The following is a 16,998-nucleotide window of genomic DNA, read 5'->3' on the forward strand; positions in this document are numbered from 1 at the left end:
GAGGAGGAGGAAGAGGAGGAGGAGGAGGAGAAGAAGAAGAAGAAGAAGAAGAGGAGGAGGAGGAGGAGGAGGAGGAGGAGGAGGAAGATTTAAAAAGTTGTTCATTGGAGATATTTAGAGCTATTAACTACATGTTGAAAGGTTATGTTACATACGTATGTTAGAGCCTAACTCCTTTCTTCGTGTGACTTATGTATTAATTGGTGAGAAAAACATCACTTTCTTTGTTATTTTGGGGGCGAGACTGAGGTTAGAACTCAGAGCCTTGTACTTGCTCCATGGATATTCTACCACTTGAGCCGTGCTGCCCTGAACTACATAGGTTTTTGTTTTTATTTTATTTTTTGCCATTTTTCAAGTAGGGTCTTTCCTTTACGTGTGGGCTAGGGTGAACCTAAACTCCCCTCCTCCTGAAGTCCTCTCAAAACTGGGATGACAGAGTACACTAAGGTACCTCCTACTTTTGATTGTTCCAGAAAGTCAGGTGAACTTCTTTTGCCCAGACTGGCTGCCACCCTATGTAATGCTCCCAACTGCTGCCCCCTGGGTAGCTAGGATTCCAGGTGTAAGACACTGCCCAGCGAGAAAGTATCCTCTTATGATTCCAATGTGTCTCAGAAAATGAAAATCCAATAATATTTAAGCATCAAGGAACTATAGGATTGTTTGCTGAAAGCTGTGCACAGTCATCTTTAGTCTGTTAGAGTATATTTTCCTGCTACAAAAACTTGCTAAAATTTGTGTGCTTGTTATGATTAATGTAGAGCCTTCAAAGCCTTCTACAACGGTTCTAAGCTTTTTTAAGAAAAAAAAGTGTTCTGAGTCAGGTGCTGGTGGCTCACGCCTACAACCCTAGCCACTCAGGAGGCTGAAATCCTGAGGATCAAGGTTCAAAGCTAGCTTGGACAGGAAAGTTTGTGAGACTCTTATTCCCAATTAACCACCAAAAGAAGATGGAAATGGCACTGTGGCTCAAGTGGTAGACTAGTAGCCTTGAGGGAAAAAAAAAAAAAGCTCAGGGACAGTGCCTAGGCCTTGCATTCAAACCCTAGGACTGGCACAGAAGGGAAAAAAAGCCAAAAGTGATGTGACCTACTACTACTTCTTTACAGACACATTTCTCCTGTAAATTTACCAGGCCTTTGAAATTAGGAATAAGTGAAAAAACAGTCACCTTTTGTTTAATATAAATGCCCATGTAGTAGTGAATATCTTGTCAAATCCATACCGAACTAATGCAAAAATGTGTTCAGATACAAATCATTTGCTAGTGACAGACAAGGAGATAAATGTGCACTGAGCAAACTGTCTTAAAACAGCATTTGCACACAACCTATCTCTCTCTGATCTCTATACTTGTTTATGAACAGTCATCCACATTTCTGGTGACATTACCTGAATATTAACAACTGCTTGTCCTTGAAGTGGGGGCACTCCCTGGTCGCTGGCGATGATGGTTATCCTGTAGGAAGGTCTATAGTCACGTGACAGGACTGTGCTTGTTCTTATTTCACCATTGTTGCTATCAATCTTAAAGTGATCGGAATGATCTTCTGCATACATACACACACACACAAAGTGAGATACTAATGTAAATTGACAGAAAACAAAAGAGCAATTAACCTAATATGTCTATGATTAACTGGGATAATTATTTGCTTTAAGTTCCATAACATAGTCTGAAGTATGGAACTTAAGGCAAACAATTCTGTAGTTTCTTGATGCTTGAGGACCTTACACAGTATATACATGACAGAAAGAGTATCTGGTTCCTTAGTACTATGTACAGTTTTTATGTATCCAATAAAAAATAAGATTTAATTTTGAATGCCATTAAACATATAGACAAGATACATAACAGATTTTTAAATTTCCTATTTAAAAAATAGTAGGTAGAGCCAGGCACAGGTGGCTCACACCACTAGTAATCCTTACTCAAGTGGCTAAGATCCAGGAAGGTTGAAGTTTGAAATTTTTTTTAAAATTTTTGCTTACATTTGTTATTGTTGTTTTGTGTGCCAGTCCTGGGGCTTGAATTTAGGGCCTGGGCACTGTCCCTGATCGATTTTGCTCAAGGCTAGCACTCTACCAGTTGACCCATACTTCTACTTCCAACCTTTTGGTAGTTAATTGGAGATAAGAGTTTCAGGGACTTTGCTGCCCAAGCTGGCTTCAAACCCATACATCAGATCTGAGCTTTCTGAAAAGCTAGGATTATAGGCATGAGCCACCAGCACCTGGCTTATGTTTTGTTTTAATCTGATGTTGTTTTCAAAGTTAGTGAGAGAATGCTAGGTAATTGAAAGAGAATGAATTTTCCCAGAAGAAAACAGGAATCTGATAGCTGACAAAGGACTGGGAATTCTAAATGCTGCCAACCCCCTAGGCGAGCTTTACCTGGAGAGAGAGAATAGCTCACTTCTGCATTTCTTCCTTCATCAAGGTCCTTGGCAAACACTGTTGTAACCAATGTATTTACCGGCTGACCTTCCAGAACCTGTCATGAAAACAAATGGCTTATAGTGATTCAGTGTAATTTCTAAAGAAGTCTCAATGGACTTATAAATGCAATAAGGAGGTCCTTACCTCCTTAGTAACAAGTTGACAAGAAATGTAATCATTACCTTACTTATGTAACTGTAATTCCTCTTTATATCACTTTGACAATTAAAAAAAAAGAAGTTATATGGTAGTACATGGGGAAAAAACCTACCTCACAAATTTAAATATTTTACTGTTTGAACAAATTGAGGCATCTGAGTTAATTCTGCAAATAAGTCAGTAACAATAGAGGAAGTCAAACTAACTAAAAGTTTATATTTTTAAAGGAATTTATATTTTTGCGTTTATTTAGTGTATGTATTTTATATAGCTTATATATTTTAAAGGATATTTTATTTTTTTGAAGTATTCTGGCATCAACTCATTTATCAGCTTCCAGGCAATTGTTTAACAGGTGATTGTTACAATCTAAAACATGATCAAGATAAATCAAACTGTTTACCTTAAATATAAGTATGAATTCCAGGAAATATACTTTACACAGGAAATGTATCATTAATGATAGGATCTATCCTGGAATACTGAAATGAACACATGAAGTTCAACTGTCCAATAAAGCATAGGATATTGATACTCTAATTATAAATCAGTACAATAATATAATGATGTCTTGTTTGGGTGGAATTTTTCTTTGAACATTGCTTTTATAGCTCAGTCTAAAGTTACTAACTTCCTCAATATCTATTTTTCATTTTCTTTTCTTTTTTTTGGGGGGGGGTCTGGTTGTGGGGCCTGAACTCTGGGCCTGAGCGCTGTCACTCAGCTCTTCAGCTCAAGGCTAGCACTCTACCACTTGAGCCACAGTGCCACTTCCAGCTTTTTTTTTTCTTTTTGCTTATGTGGTGCTGAGGAATCGAACCCAGGGCCTCAGGCATGCCAGGCAAGCACTCTACCACTGAGCCACCTTCCCAGCCCCTATTTTTCATTTTCTTTCTTTCTTTCTTTCTTTTTTTTTTGTTGGTCGTGGGGCTTGAACTCTGGGCTTGGGCGCTGTCCCTCAGCTCTTCAGCTCAGGGCAAGCACTCTTCCGCTTGAGCCACAGCGCCACTTCTGGTTTTCTAGTGGTTTATTGGAGATAAGAGTCTCATGGACTTTCCTACCCAGGCAGCTTTGAACCTCGAACCTCAGATCTCAGCCTTCTGAGTAGCTAGGATTACAGGCGTGAGCCACTGGCGCCCAACCTCTATTTTTCATTTTCTATTACACATATTTGAGCACAAGTTGAATGTCCAGTTCAACAGTTTTGAAATCATAGCTACTGGATGTTTTATTCATATAATCCATCCATTTAACAAATTATGAGTGCTTCTAAATACATTTGTTAATATATACATGAAAATTTCGTGTTTATTATGAACACGAAAGTTTACTGATTTACCATGTACATTAGAAAAGACCCACACATAGAAGTAAAAGGACAAGTAAAGAAAACATAATTAAAAGTTGGTATATGTGCTCAAAAGGACCAATGTTTAAATCTCTGGATGTTCACTGATCCATTTAAGAATTACAGATTCTGCTTTCAACTAAAATCTTTTTTTTCCTAAAATTATATTTTGATTATCATTAAGTAGTTACACACACTGTTACAATTCACTGTGTCTGTTTATGAGTACGCTTCTTGATCAATGTCAGCCCTTTCCTCATTCTTCCCCATCTTTCGCATCCCAATCCCTCCCCTCAAATTCCTTGTTGCATCATATATACACTGAATATAACTGCCTTCTCCCCACTTCCCACTCTTCATGCATCTGCCCTCCCTCTTCTTGACCTCCTCCACACAACTTGGTCATCTTGTTACCCTGAGTTATCGATTATCTTAGTGGCATGCCCCAGTTACTGTCAAGGAGCCGGGCACAGAGGAGCAAACGAAGACTGTGCTGTCTGCATACACAATCAGAACTACGGAACTCATTGTCTAACTGTGAAAGTGCAGTTCCAGAGCGCACGTATATTCATTTTCTTTTAACTGTTTTAACTTGCTTGCACATACACAATTTCTAGTCTAGAAATGCAGGCAATTACATGTTCTACCACAAGATGGTGCTCAAAACAAATGACTAAACACACTACAAGGTCACTGCAAGGCTACTGCTCAAACCTTGATGGAAAATTCCTTTCCAGGGAGACACTGGGGGAAAAACGGCCTGTTATCATTGGTGTCGATGACAGTGACATAAACCACGGTGGTGGCATTCCGAGGTGGGGAGCCATGGTCTGTCACTAGGACAGTCAGCTGATGGTGGCCCTGATGCTCACGATCCAATGCTGACCAGCTGACCAGTTCACCTGTGATGTAATAAAGACACAAACACTGTAAGCTTGAAATATTGGTACCACCAGCCATACTTGAAATAGTCCATAGAAAGGAAAGCTCTGCACCCAGGCACCACCGCCAAGACCATATACAGAGTACTTTGGGTAGCACTGAAAGAAGTGACTGAAGTTGCTCCTGAAAATGCCACTTAACATTTGTCATTCTCATTGCAACAATGAGATGTACAAGTTGTTATGTCGAAAAATGAACTTTACAACTTTGGTCGGGCGGGGCGGGGGGGAGATGGGAAGGGATGGGAAGGGGGGATGGGAAGGGGAAACAAAGGAGGAAGCAACAATGCTTGATAAGAAATATACTTATTATCTTGCTCATGTAATTAATTGTAACCCCTCTGTACAGTATTTTCACAATAAAAAAATTGTCATTCTTTGTATTTCAAATTCTCTACCATCGCTCCTTTGAATCAAAAATAATGTATGAGTTCATGTTGAAAAGGGTGACATAAATCAAGATGAATTGTATTCATAAATTGCTTTGTTAAATGGCAACTCCTTTATACAACTACTTTGAGATAATAATTTTTTAAAAGGTGAGTTTATGGCAGCGAGTAATATGGAAGATTTAAAATGACTGCTTATCCTCTTTATGACGCTGCAGAGAATGACAGGAAGCTTGTGAATTATGGCACTGGATTCTGAGTTTGGGATGGGTACCAGGGACTCATGCCTGCAATCTAACTTGTTTGAGAGGCTGTGGTTCAGAGGACCACCATATGAGGCCATTTGGAACATATACATGGGTCTTCTTAATCAATAGCTGGGCACAAATGACATGTGACTGTCACCCTAGCTATGAGGGAAGCTAAGATCAGGAGGACCATGGTTTAGGCCAGCCTGGACAGAAGTCTGTGAAACTCCATCTCAATGGAAGAAGCTAGACATAGTGGCTACACCTGTCTTTCCAGCTATGGTTAGAAGCCTAAAACAGAAAGGTCATAGGAAAGCACATGTTTGGGCAGGAAGCAAGGCCACCATCTAAAAAGCAATCAGTGTAAAGCAGAGCTGGAAGCATGACTCAAACCCCACCAGCTCTGAGTTCTAGGTCTGAATTCCACCTCCGCATCTAACCACCTTCTGTGCCTACCTTCTAAGGCCGCTGCTGGAAACAATGCAATCATTTATAACTTCTCAGTATAGGCGCTGAAAACAATGCATTCATTTATAGCCTGCAAAGATTCTAACAGTCATTTATAGCACCATAAAGCACTTTAAGAGCTATAAGATCTTGTTTTGTTCTGTCAGATTTTTGTTTTGTTTTATAAGCCACAAATTCCTGGCAGTTGTGATGACTACTTTACAATAATGGAAAAATACCTTCCTTTCTGAAAGTCTTACACTTTCTTACACTTTAGGTAATGTCTTGTTATTTGTGTATGACATACTTATTTTGATCTCACAAAGCCTAGGTATAGCAATGGATAGTAACTTCCCAAATAGCTACTAATGATTGACAGCCCTTCCTTTTTATATTCTTCCTAGAAATGTATGCTCTTGGGTCAGTTTCCTCATTTCTCCCATGGCCGTTTAGATATGAAGTCCTAGTCACTTCTCCCTCATGCTAGGACTTCAGAAAAAGACAAATGAGCTTTCTATTAGCCCAGCTCCTACTAGGAAGCTCAGCCAAACCCTGGTTCCCACATCATTGATAAGGAAAACTATCAGTGAGCAACTAAATACAAAACAGCTAGCGCAAAGCCCTCTGACTGCTGACTCTTCATGGAAATACAGAGTCATTGCACAAAAAAAGAAAGCTTCAATGAGAAAGGAAATTCACATTTGAATAAGTTACTGCGTTGACAAGCTTAAGTTCAGTATTTAGTGTAACTATTTACTCTCTAAACTATTTAAAGGCCATTTGTTATAAGGAGGAGCACAATAAAAATCAAATACATGGAGCCAGGCATGGGTGGCTCACGCTTATAATCCTAACTGCTCTGAGGGCTGAGATCTGAGGGTCATGGTTCAAAGCCAGCCAGGGCTGGAAAATCCAAGAGACTCTTATCTCCAATAAATTACTCAGAAAAAGCTCAAGCGGTACAGTACTAGCCCTGGGCACAAAGAGGCTCAAGGACAGAGCCTAGGCCCTGAATTCAAGCCCTGGGATCAGCAAAAAGAAAACAAATCATATACACAACTGCATTTTTCCCCCAAAGTTGCAATCAGCAATTCTCTGAAAAGCCCAAATCCTGAATAGTATAGAGTTTTAAGTCAGAGCCAGAGAGGAAGGGACCATGGGGCTGGCCTGGGTGGGGCCTGGTGGAGCTGAGAGCTAGAATCCAGGTCACTAAGAAGACAGCTCAGAAGGGCAGGGTCACTCCTCCATGCCCTGAAGAATGCCCTCCCCTCCCCCTCGTACACCCTATCATCCCTGGAGAGTGAGAACTTTGTCTTCAAGTCCCTTCATTCACCTGACTTAGATCTCTGTCCTTCAGAGGAGGACATGGAACATGCCAGGAATTCCCTCCTATGCTCACATAAGGACATTGAACTCTGAGGTTAAGCTACTTGCTGAACACCACACAAGATGAGGAACGGACTCCTGGCCTTCTGAATCTGGGTGCTGGACTAATTTTAGGAGAAGGGAAAATTCAGGAGCCAGCTACCATTAGTACATTGAAACAAGTATTTGAGGACATAGAAGTAGTCCCGTGGGCTAAGATGCAAACAGGGCCAGACTGTGCAGACTGGGCCCTGAAAAAGGGGCGTCCGTTGAGGGGTTGGATGGGGGCTGAAGTCCAGCCTTCAGTTCTCCTGGAGAGCCACATGTCCCGGAGAAAAGCTCCACCTACTGGAGGAAGGGAAAACTTCTCCTAATTCACACAGGGCTTGGAGAACAAAGACACGCAGTTCCTAAGAACATCATCCAAATTCTGTCCAATTAAAGGGCAGAGCACCATTACCTAATCACCCAGCTTATACAATATGACAAATTTTCATATTTAACTCTTAAATTGGTAATTTGATAAGGAATGGCATCACCATCATTATTCCCCTTTCCTCTAGGATCTCTTAGCAACCTACACACTTCTAGTGATTCTGAAATCATCTCTACAGGTGACATATTTCATGAAATATGTCTTGATGTATTGCTAAAGTCTACAAATTAAAAAGAATTAATTAATGAGAAAAACCTTTGCCCAGGATTTATTCAATCCAATTTTCTCTGTGTGTGTGTGTGTGTGTGTGTGTGTGCGCGTGTACTTGCACGCACAGATGTGTGCAGAGGTGTGCATCATTACTGGGCCTTGTACTCTGGTTTGGCTTTTCTGCTCAAGGCTGGTGCTCTACCATTTGAGACACACCTCCACTTCCTGCTTCTTGCTGGTTAACTGGAGATAAGACCCTCATGAATTTTTCTGCCTGGGATGGCTTTTGAGCCCTGATCCTAAGAGTTCAACCTCCCAAATAGCTAGGGTTACCAATCTGCTTTAAGTGTATAAAAGGCGAGTATACCTCTATGGTGAATACTGCAAGCAAATGCAATACAGTTGTAAGAATTTCTGTATCAAAGACATATTTAAACATAGAAAAGGAACAATAAAAATTCTCAGCGGAGGATTTTTTTCAGCCCCACTATAATTTCATGGGACCATGTGTGAACATGGAGTTCATGTTTGATTCAAACATTGCTACACAGGCCAAATGGATTATCAACAGTGAGAGAGCAGTTACAAAACTATGAATCGTTAGAGAAATTGCTTTCTATTTTAAAACCACACAATCTCAGAATAATCAATGCACTTGCTAAAAATTTTAGCTGTATGTTTGCATCCATACTACAGATAAAGATTCTAGTTTTCTCAATCTGAATGGAGAGGAATAGGCAGGAGCTACAAAAAGCTACCTGTGTTGGGATTCATCTTGAAGAATTTCCCATCTGACAAAAGGAAGTATGAGAGTTGTCCATTCTTTCCAGAGTCAGAGTCCACTGCTGTGATTTGGCCTATGACCCCTAAGGGAACAGGGCTCTCCAGGACTTTCAGAAACAATGGGCCATGCAAGAAAGTAGGGGAATTGTCATTCTCATCTAGGACGTGAACAGTTACTGAGGTGCTCCCATTTTGTACCAGTCTGTCCTCTGGGATATAGGCAAATGCTCTAAGGCTGTATGCTCGTGTCGATTCATAGTCCAGTTGTCTCCGGAGATAGATCCAACCTGTATGAGGGTGGATCCCAAATGTGGCAGAGTCCACACTGGCTTCCAGAGAATAGACCACCTGCAAATGTGGGCGTAGTAGGCCCAGGGGCCAGGCCTGGATTTGCAGCATCTGTGCCATCACTGACAGAGACTCACGAACTTCCACTTGATAGACCCAATTTTCAAAGGTCAGGGCTGGCCTTTGTTCTTGTTTTTCAACAGCTACAGTCAGCACCATCTGAGATGAGTGAGCGGGAGCCCCATGGTCCTCAGCTACTAGGATCAGGGTGTGCCTCTGTGGTGCATGGCTTCCCAGATTCCCATGGAGGAATACTACACCAAGCCTGGAGTCAATGGCGAAGATACTTGGGCTTGGGCTTGCAATGGTGTACCAGATGAGTCCATTTGGGCCACTGTCTTTGTCTTCTGCACGTGCAAGGTACAAGGCTGTGCCAGGAGGTGTGGTCTGGGGTATCCTAATCTCATCAGAGGCCATGGGAAACTCAGGGGAGTTGTCATTGACGTCCATCACTGTGATGTTGACTTGGGTGCTGCTGTAGGTTGGGGAGCTGCCGAGCTGGGCCTGGACGGTGAGGACCACCCCAGGCTGTGACTCGTGATCTAGACGCTTCTGTGTGTGGATAGTGCCCAGCCATGGGTGAATGGAAAACTTCCCATCCAGATCACCAGAGGAGATCTGGTAAAAGATTGGTTCTGAAGAATCTGAAAAGACAAGGAGTTCAGTGATTGTATGCCAAAGGAATCAACCTGCTAGAAAGGCAGAAATTGGAAGTATTATGATAGGTTGTCTGCGTGGACTGGTGCTGGATGTCTTCCTTCCTCCCTCTTGAATGTCTGTTAGGAAGTTGACACAGGATTTAAGATTTCTTAGTGGCCAATGGAGTACACAGTAGATAGTTTCTAGCCATAGGCTTCATCACACTTGTTTGTTCTTGCATTAAGAGGGAAAAATAGAAAATAATCTGGACACCTTATTTACCTAATTGTGGAAGCCAGGTTAAGTTAGTATTTCTCCACAATATCTACCTATGAATGCCAACATTATTTTGCAGCGGTTGAGAGAGAGATAGGAGAGAAAACAAGGGGCCCAGGGGGAGGACAGACTCTAGGAGGAATTACCTTGTAGGCCATATTCCTGTAAAAGGACCCTTTACACACTTGAAAGAGAGGCAGAAAAGGATGTTTGCTCAAGTTGTGTTTGAGCCAACAAAAATATGTATCATTGTAATCAATAGTAAAAATGAAATGTTTAACTCTAAGTTGAAATAGTCTGCAAATTGTTTATCTAATGAAGTAGACTAGTATATAGTTGGTCTGGAAAGCTGTTCATTGTATTTATATATACATGTGCATGTGTGCATATGTTTGTGTGTGTGTGTACTGGTGAGTAGATTACAGGAAATGAAGGATATGAACCTTTGACATTATAATTATTCTGTATTGTATTAAGTTCCTTTTAAAAATACCCATTAGTTTTGTTATCTGAATAATATTGGAGGATAGATGGAAACAAGATCCAAGAACAGAGCAAGCCATGGGTTGTACTGGCTCCATTCTTGTAGGCAAAGAGAAAAGGATTTGTGTAAGATACTATGGCCCAAGAAAATACAGAAACTTTTCCAAAAAATGGACTGTGATGCAGTGTAAGAATTACTACTTACTCGAAGACTCCCTTGCCTTCACTGTTCCCACAGGACTGGCTGCAGGCACATCTTCGTAAACTGAGAACGTATACTTAGGTCTTTCAAATTCTGCAGGAGCCAATGTGTTCTGGAGAACATGAATAGTGACTTCTGCATTAACAGCAGCTGTAAGCCCACCACCATCTCGAGCACAGACCATCAAAAAAAGCGTAGTAGGCTCCAAATGATTGATTGGCGATGTCAAGTAAATAATTCCTGAATGGGGGGAAAAGAGTTGACAAGCAGATGTCAATATGCAGTAGATACTGTTGGTAACATCAGTGATGTTTAGTTGTATGTGTCAACTTGTTTGGGCCCTGGGGTACCCAGATATATAACCAGACATTATTTTTAATATGGAGTATTTATTTATTGGAACAAATGTCAAGGGTTTTGTTATACAATGGACATTAACAATACTTTAATTTTTTCTGAAAATGTCTCACTTGAGATCAGACATATATTGTGAACCCACCTAGCAGGTTGTTTTGAGGTATTTCTGTGACAATTAGGTAACCAATTTAATTAATGGGATAAATTTGGACCATGCAATTATTATCTCAGATTTCAAATGTGGATCTCCCTCCAGCATTCAGGACTCTCTATATAAACGAGTGAAGTTTGTAATTTTTTTGTTGGTGGTGGTGGGGCTTGAACTCTGGGCCTAGGCACTGTCTCTGAGCTCCTCAGCTCAAGGTGATTGCTTTACTACTTAAGCCACAGCACCACTTCCAGTTTTCTGGTGATAAATTGGAGGTAAGTATCTCTCGGACTTTCCTGCCCAGGCTGGCTTTGAACTCTGATCCTCAGATCTCAGTCTCCTGAGTAGCTAGGATTATAGGCATGAGCCACTGGTACCCAGCTGTAATTATTTTTTTTAAACCTTACCTCTAAACATTCCAAATGTTAGATTTCTAATTCTATATGCTAATTTTATGTTTTCAGCTGTAGGTTCATTTGTTAATGATTTTGATTAAATCTTAGCAGAACCAGACTTGGTCCATAAACCTGGCATCCTAGACATTTTCCATCTGGGGAACTGATTCTTAAAAGCAAGACCAGAAATCCATTCTTTAGAGGTGATGAACCAGTATGAGACCATGGAGAGTTCGTCACAATTAGACAGAGCTAGGTTCAAACTGTAGTTCTGTCAATTCCTACGCAATTTCATAAACCCTCTGAGTCTCTTTAGCATCTGTAAGCTTACTGTAGAATCAGGCCAACACCATGTATTGTGCATAGCTTCTGTAGAGTCAATGAAAGAGCATAAATAAACAAAGCACCCAGTATAGAGCCAGATACACACTGACTTCAGAGACTTAACTCCTGCCTCTCCCTGCTGAGCACAGAAGTAGCTCAGGTAGGAAAGTCTGTGAGACTTGTATCTCCAATAAACTATCAAAAAAAGCTAGAAGTGAAGCTGTGGCTCAAGTGAACAAAAGAAGCTCAGGGACAGTCCCCAAGTCTTAAGTTCAAGCCCCAGGATTGGGTGCGCAAATGCGTGCATGTACACACGCACACACACACACACACACATGCATGCATGTACACACACACACACACACACACACACACACACACACCTTCTGTGGTAAGGGAAAGTTGAGAGAACTAGAGTGGCATCAATACCCTGTGAAATTCCATGAAAAGAATACTAAGAAATTCAATAGAAAAGTTGACCAGTAGCCTACATTCCTAACAGCCTGCCTCTGCCTACCAACACAGCAAGGGGCAGCTCTGGTGCCTCATGGCATGCTGACATATCCACTCCTCTACGAATGGGGCAAACCCAATCATCAGAAGTCTTATCTAAACCAATTTTGGATGGATACATAGTTTTCATTTGTCATATAACTGTGGGTGGTCCTATTGCTTTTGTTTTTTTTCCTATTAAGTTTACAATGTGCCCCATTACTATTATTATTTGATGAGTCCCTTCCAGATACTGCCACAGGTTGTCAGTGGGAATGTGGGCCTGTAGGTCCTTTCAGGGAGGTCCAGATACACTGCTAGTGGACAAAGACACAAGAGTGACATTTTAGCTGTCGCTTCCTCTTGTGGGCATTTGAAATACTGTGATAACTCTGCGCATTGCCATTCCCTCCATTGGACCACAAGTGCTAATGACTGATTCAGTTGTTCCTTAGAGCAGAAACAAAACTCCTTGAAGATCTAGACCCAACTTGAGGTGGTCCAGTATAAAGGTCATAATTTTAGCAACAGTAGAGAAAAGAATCATCTATTACTTGAAGACTGCATGCTTTGTAAACTTTGTAAATTCTGTAAACATCATGCACTTAGAACCTCAGGATATGACTTCATTTGGAATACGGTCTTTGACAATGAAATCATCCTAGATGTACAAAGGCCACCATTAGGGGAAGCAAACTAGGAGCCAAGTCATAGCCATATAAGGAGTTGTTTTTTACAGAGAGCACTCGTCACGAGGAAGACGGAAGGCGGAAGCCCGCGCCATCTTAGGTCGCAGCCGCACCACGCGGCCCTGCCATTTTTGCTTTTGCAGCCGTCTTTGGTCGCGGCTCCCGCAGCTCTCCACACAAAGGCCACCATTAGGGGAGAGATTTGTAGTGTGCTGCCACAAGCCAAGGAATGCCAGGGCATCCTGGCAGCCATTAGAAGCCAGAAGGCAAGTAGGAATGGGGATAGCTTCTCTGTCAGAGTCACCAAAGGAAACTAACTCTATGGACATCTTGTTTGCAGACTTTCCTCCTCTACAACTGAGAGACATTTCAATGCTCTTTGAAGTCACTCAGTTTGGGTTTTAACTCTTGGAAGCTGACCAAGTGGTGAGCTGACCCCACATGATATGAGGACTCTGAAGCCAGAGAGCATATGTTCCAATCCTGCCCCAGAGACAAGCAGAGTTATCTCAGATAGATAAGCCTCTTCTCTTTCCTGGATCATCTGCTCTCCTGTGAAACAAGATAAAACGGTTTCCACCTGGAAGTTTGGATAGAACTATTAAAAGAGATACGAGAGGGAGAGTACAGAGACCAATTTCTGGCACATGGTGAATGCTTACTAAATACAGTCAGAACTCAAGTTTAGGTGAAAGACCCTTTGCTGGCTTGTAGCTGTGATTCTAGATTCATTCAGAATGAATAAAACAGAATTGTATAAGTAGTATGAAACAGAATAAGACTTCATTGTGTCAAATAGGATGAGTGTTCTGAACTGAGGGAGGAAGCCCGCAGAACAGAAAAGGGTGGAGGGAAGCAAAAACAGAGAAAAACAAGGAAGGGTTGCTTCAAAGTCACTTCTGTTGTAAGGGATCAAGGAGGCTTCCTTGGCCAGCATGGGGATTTGGCCCAGTTTCTCTCCCCTGACTTCCTGGAAAGTAACATAAACAACTAAGATTCCTCCTGCTGATGGTGAGCCCTAATGTGATTCCATTTTGGTTCATCTGTTGGGTCTGGCGTTGGAGCTCATCACCAACTGTACATTTTATGTAACAATTGTTTGACATTATTATTGACCAACCAGGCCCCTGTATATTTGTATTTTCAAAAGTATATAATATAGGGAGATCATGACAAGTGATAATGGATATAAACTCTTTTTTATAAATAAAATTAGGTGCACTGTATAAACTCATGTCTCTGTTATTCTTATTTTTTAATGTCTATTTTGGGTTCTGTGGCTAAAGAAAATTATAACCTTTCCAGAGAACCTCATGTATTTTGTTTTATTTTGGGGACAGCTGCAACCAAATATTGATTCACATGATATTCATTTCAGTGTGTTGCTATAATTATGTTCCAGAAAACAGACACACAGTCAATTGACAACTGCCATTTAAATAATAAAGCACAAGTCTGATTTTTGTCTTGGAATTTCAGGAAAAACAAAAAGATCCATAAGCAATTCCAGGAAAATCTATGGGAAGATGGTGATACATAAAAATGCCTTCCCCTAGCTTTAATTCTCTTCAACTTCTTGGCTCTGTTTCAGAGCACATAATGCTATGTGATTCAGGCCACCAGGCCACCACAACTTCCCTGAGCTGAGCCTCTGTGCCTTCCCTGGAATTAAAGGACACTGGGGAAACCCACCTGACATATAGAGCACCGTGGAAAAAGTCATCTAGCATTAAGCACATGGCAAGTGTTCATTACCTTTCCAAAGAAATCATTCTTACCCACGGTAATGTGTTTCTTTGGTTATATATATATAGATATAGATATATAGATAGATAGATATACACACACACACACACAGATATGTATATATATATATATATATAAACATTTTTTTGCAGTAGTAGAGTTGAACTCAGATACTCTACCACTTCAGCCACACCTTTAACCTTTTCTGCCTTAACTGTGGCTCAAGGTTTTGCCTGAGGTTGGCCTCTGACCTTAATGCGTCCATCTCCATCTTATTTCAGTGAGTTTACAGAAATGAACCACCAGGCCCAGCCCTGAATTCCTTTCATCTTAAAATCTTGACATAATAGATTTTATCACATTATACTAACTTAGCTTATATGCTTAACATCTAACATCAGAAACATTAAAGAATCATTTGGAAACATTTTCCCACAAAGCAGCCATATACATAATTTAAAAACACTTAGTGAACATTCCTGTTTGTTTTTGCTGGGTGTTTTCTCCACCTGTATTTTTTTTCCATTGTGCATCAGCTGTCTACCTTCTGAGGCTGATTTAAACCGCAGGCACAGGATGGTCCCAAAAGACATAAAAGAGAATTAACACCCTGGCTCAGAGAGACATGCATTTTGCATGTTAAACACCTGCTAACCATCCTTTCTAAATTGGCTATTTTACATTTTTAAAATAAAAATAAGCTGTTGGGCATCAGTGGCTCAGACCTGTAATCTGAGCTACTGAGAGGCTGAGATCTGAGGATCAAGGTTCAAAGCCAGCCTGTGCAGAAAAGTCCATGAGACGCTTTCTCTCCAATTAACCACCAAAACTGATCAGAAATGGAGCTGTGGCTCAAGTGATAGAGTGCCAGTCTTTTTTTTAAAAAAATACATTTTTTATTGTAAAAATACTGTACAGAGAGGTTACAGTTACATGAGCAAGGTAATGCAGAATGCCAGTCTTGAACAAAGAAGCTCAGGGACAGCTCTTAGGTCCTGAGTTCAAGCCCCAAGACCGACACAAAAAATAAGCAAGTAAATAAATAAATGTGATCTACAGATTCAATGCAATGACCATCAAAATCCCAATGTCTCTAGAACAAAGCAGAAATAGAAAAGTCAAAGCTGAAATCCATATGGAAGCACAAAAGGTTCCAGAGAACTAAAGTAATTCTGAGTAAATACAGCAATGCTGTAGAAATCACTATATCAGACTTCACATTATATGACATGCCAATTCAATATATACATATATATGCATCATTTTCGGTCTTATCTAGTTGAATCATAGAATTGTCTCCATCTTAGCTGTGCTCTTTAGTTGAAAATGGTCCTAGTTAGCCAGATATGGTGACATACACTTGTTAATTCTAGCTACTGGGGAGGCAGAGGCAGAAGAGTTAAGAGTTCAAGACCAGATTAAGCAGAGGTAGGGGGAAATCTATCTCAGAAACAAACTGAAAACCAAACACTTGCGGGTAGGACTTGAGTGGTAGAATATTTGTGGAGACTCTTGATTCAGTTTCCAGTTCTAATAAAATACAAAACTCTCATAATAACAGAGAGTGGAAATCTAAGAGGTAAACTCAAGTGTCAGATTCATTACCACATCCTTGAATAAGTCATTAAACCCTTCTCAGCAAGATGGAGTGGTACACGCCTGTAATTCCAGCTATACAGGAAAGCATACATGACAGAGTTGTAAATGAGGCCACTCTGGGATAGAAACACAAGACCCCACCCAGAAAAATAAGTGAAAAGCACAAAAAGGTCTGGGGGATTTGGTTCAAGTGGTGAAAGCTTTGCCTACCAAGCTGAGACCTGGAAGTCAAATTCTAGTGCTGCCCCCTATCCGCCAAAAAGAAAAGTTTCTGAATATTCAGTTCTTTAATTTGCAGATACATAAATATTTGTTGTTTAAAGCTAGATGATACATAGAAAAGATGCTTTAAAAACCTTCTGATGTGAGCCATATTCTTAAACATCTTGTCCATGCATTGTCGACTTGCATCTTTAGGCAAGTCATCAAATTTCTTTTAGCCTCAATTACTTCCTCTGCTAACAAAGCCCTGATCTGGAAGGTTCTTTCCATCTCACTGAGTCTGTGATCTTGTGCTGAAAACACTCATGAG

The 16,998-nt window shown here is 40.8% G+C and overlaps 1 protein-coding gene across 1 annotated transcript in view; it reads right to left on the reverse strand.

Annotated features, from left to right (window-relative positions):
- The window catches only part of Dchs2 (dachsous cadherin-related 2), a 77,176-nt gene that overhangs the window by 45,813 nt on the left and 14,365 nt on the right, over positions 1-16,998 (reverse strand). The window contains exons 4-9 of the mRNA XM_013029715.1: positions 10,720-10,956; positions 8,744-9,760; positions 8,319-8,399; positions 4,664-4,851; positions 2,398-2,497; positions 1,396-1,553 (exon numbers count right to left, since the gene is read on the reverse strand). Coding sequence (XP_012885169.1) covers positions 1,396-1,553; positions 2,398-2,497; positions 4,664-4,851; positions 8,319-8,399; positions 8,744-9,760; positions 10,720-10,956 — 1,781 coding nt within the window. The remainder of the gene's footprint in view (positions 1-1,395; positions 1,554-2,397; positions 2,498-4,663; positions 4,852-8,318; positions 8,400-8,743; positions 9,761-10,719; positions 10,957-16,998) is intronic.

This window comes from Dipodomys ordii, unplaced genomic scaffold, assembly GCF_000151885.1.
Source record: "Dipodomys ordii isolate 6190 unplaced genomic scaffold, Dord_2.0 Scaffold122, whole genome shotgun sequence".
Taxonomy (NCBI): domain Eukaryota; kingdom Metazoa; phylum Chordata; class Mammalia; order Rodentia; family Heteromyidae; genus Dipodomys; species Dipodomys ordii.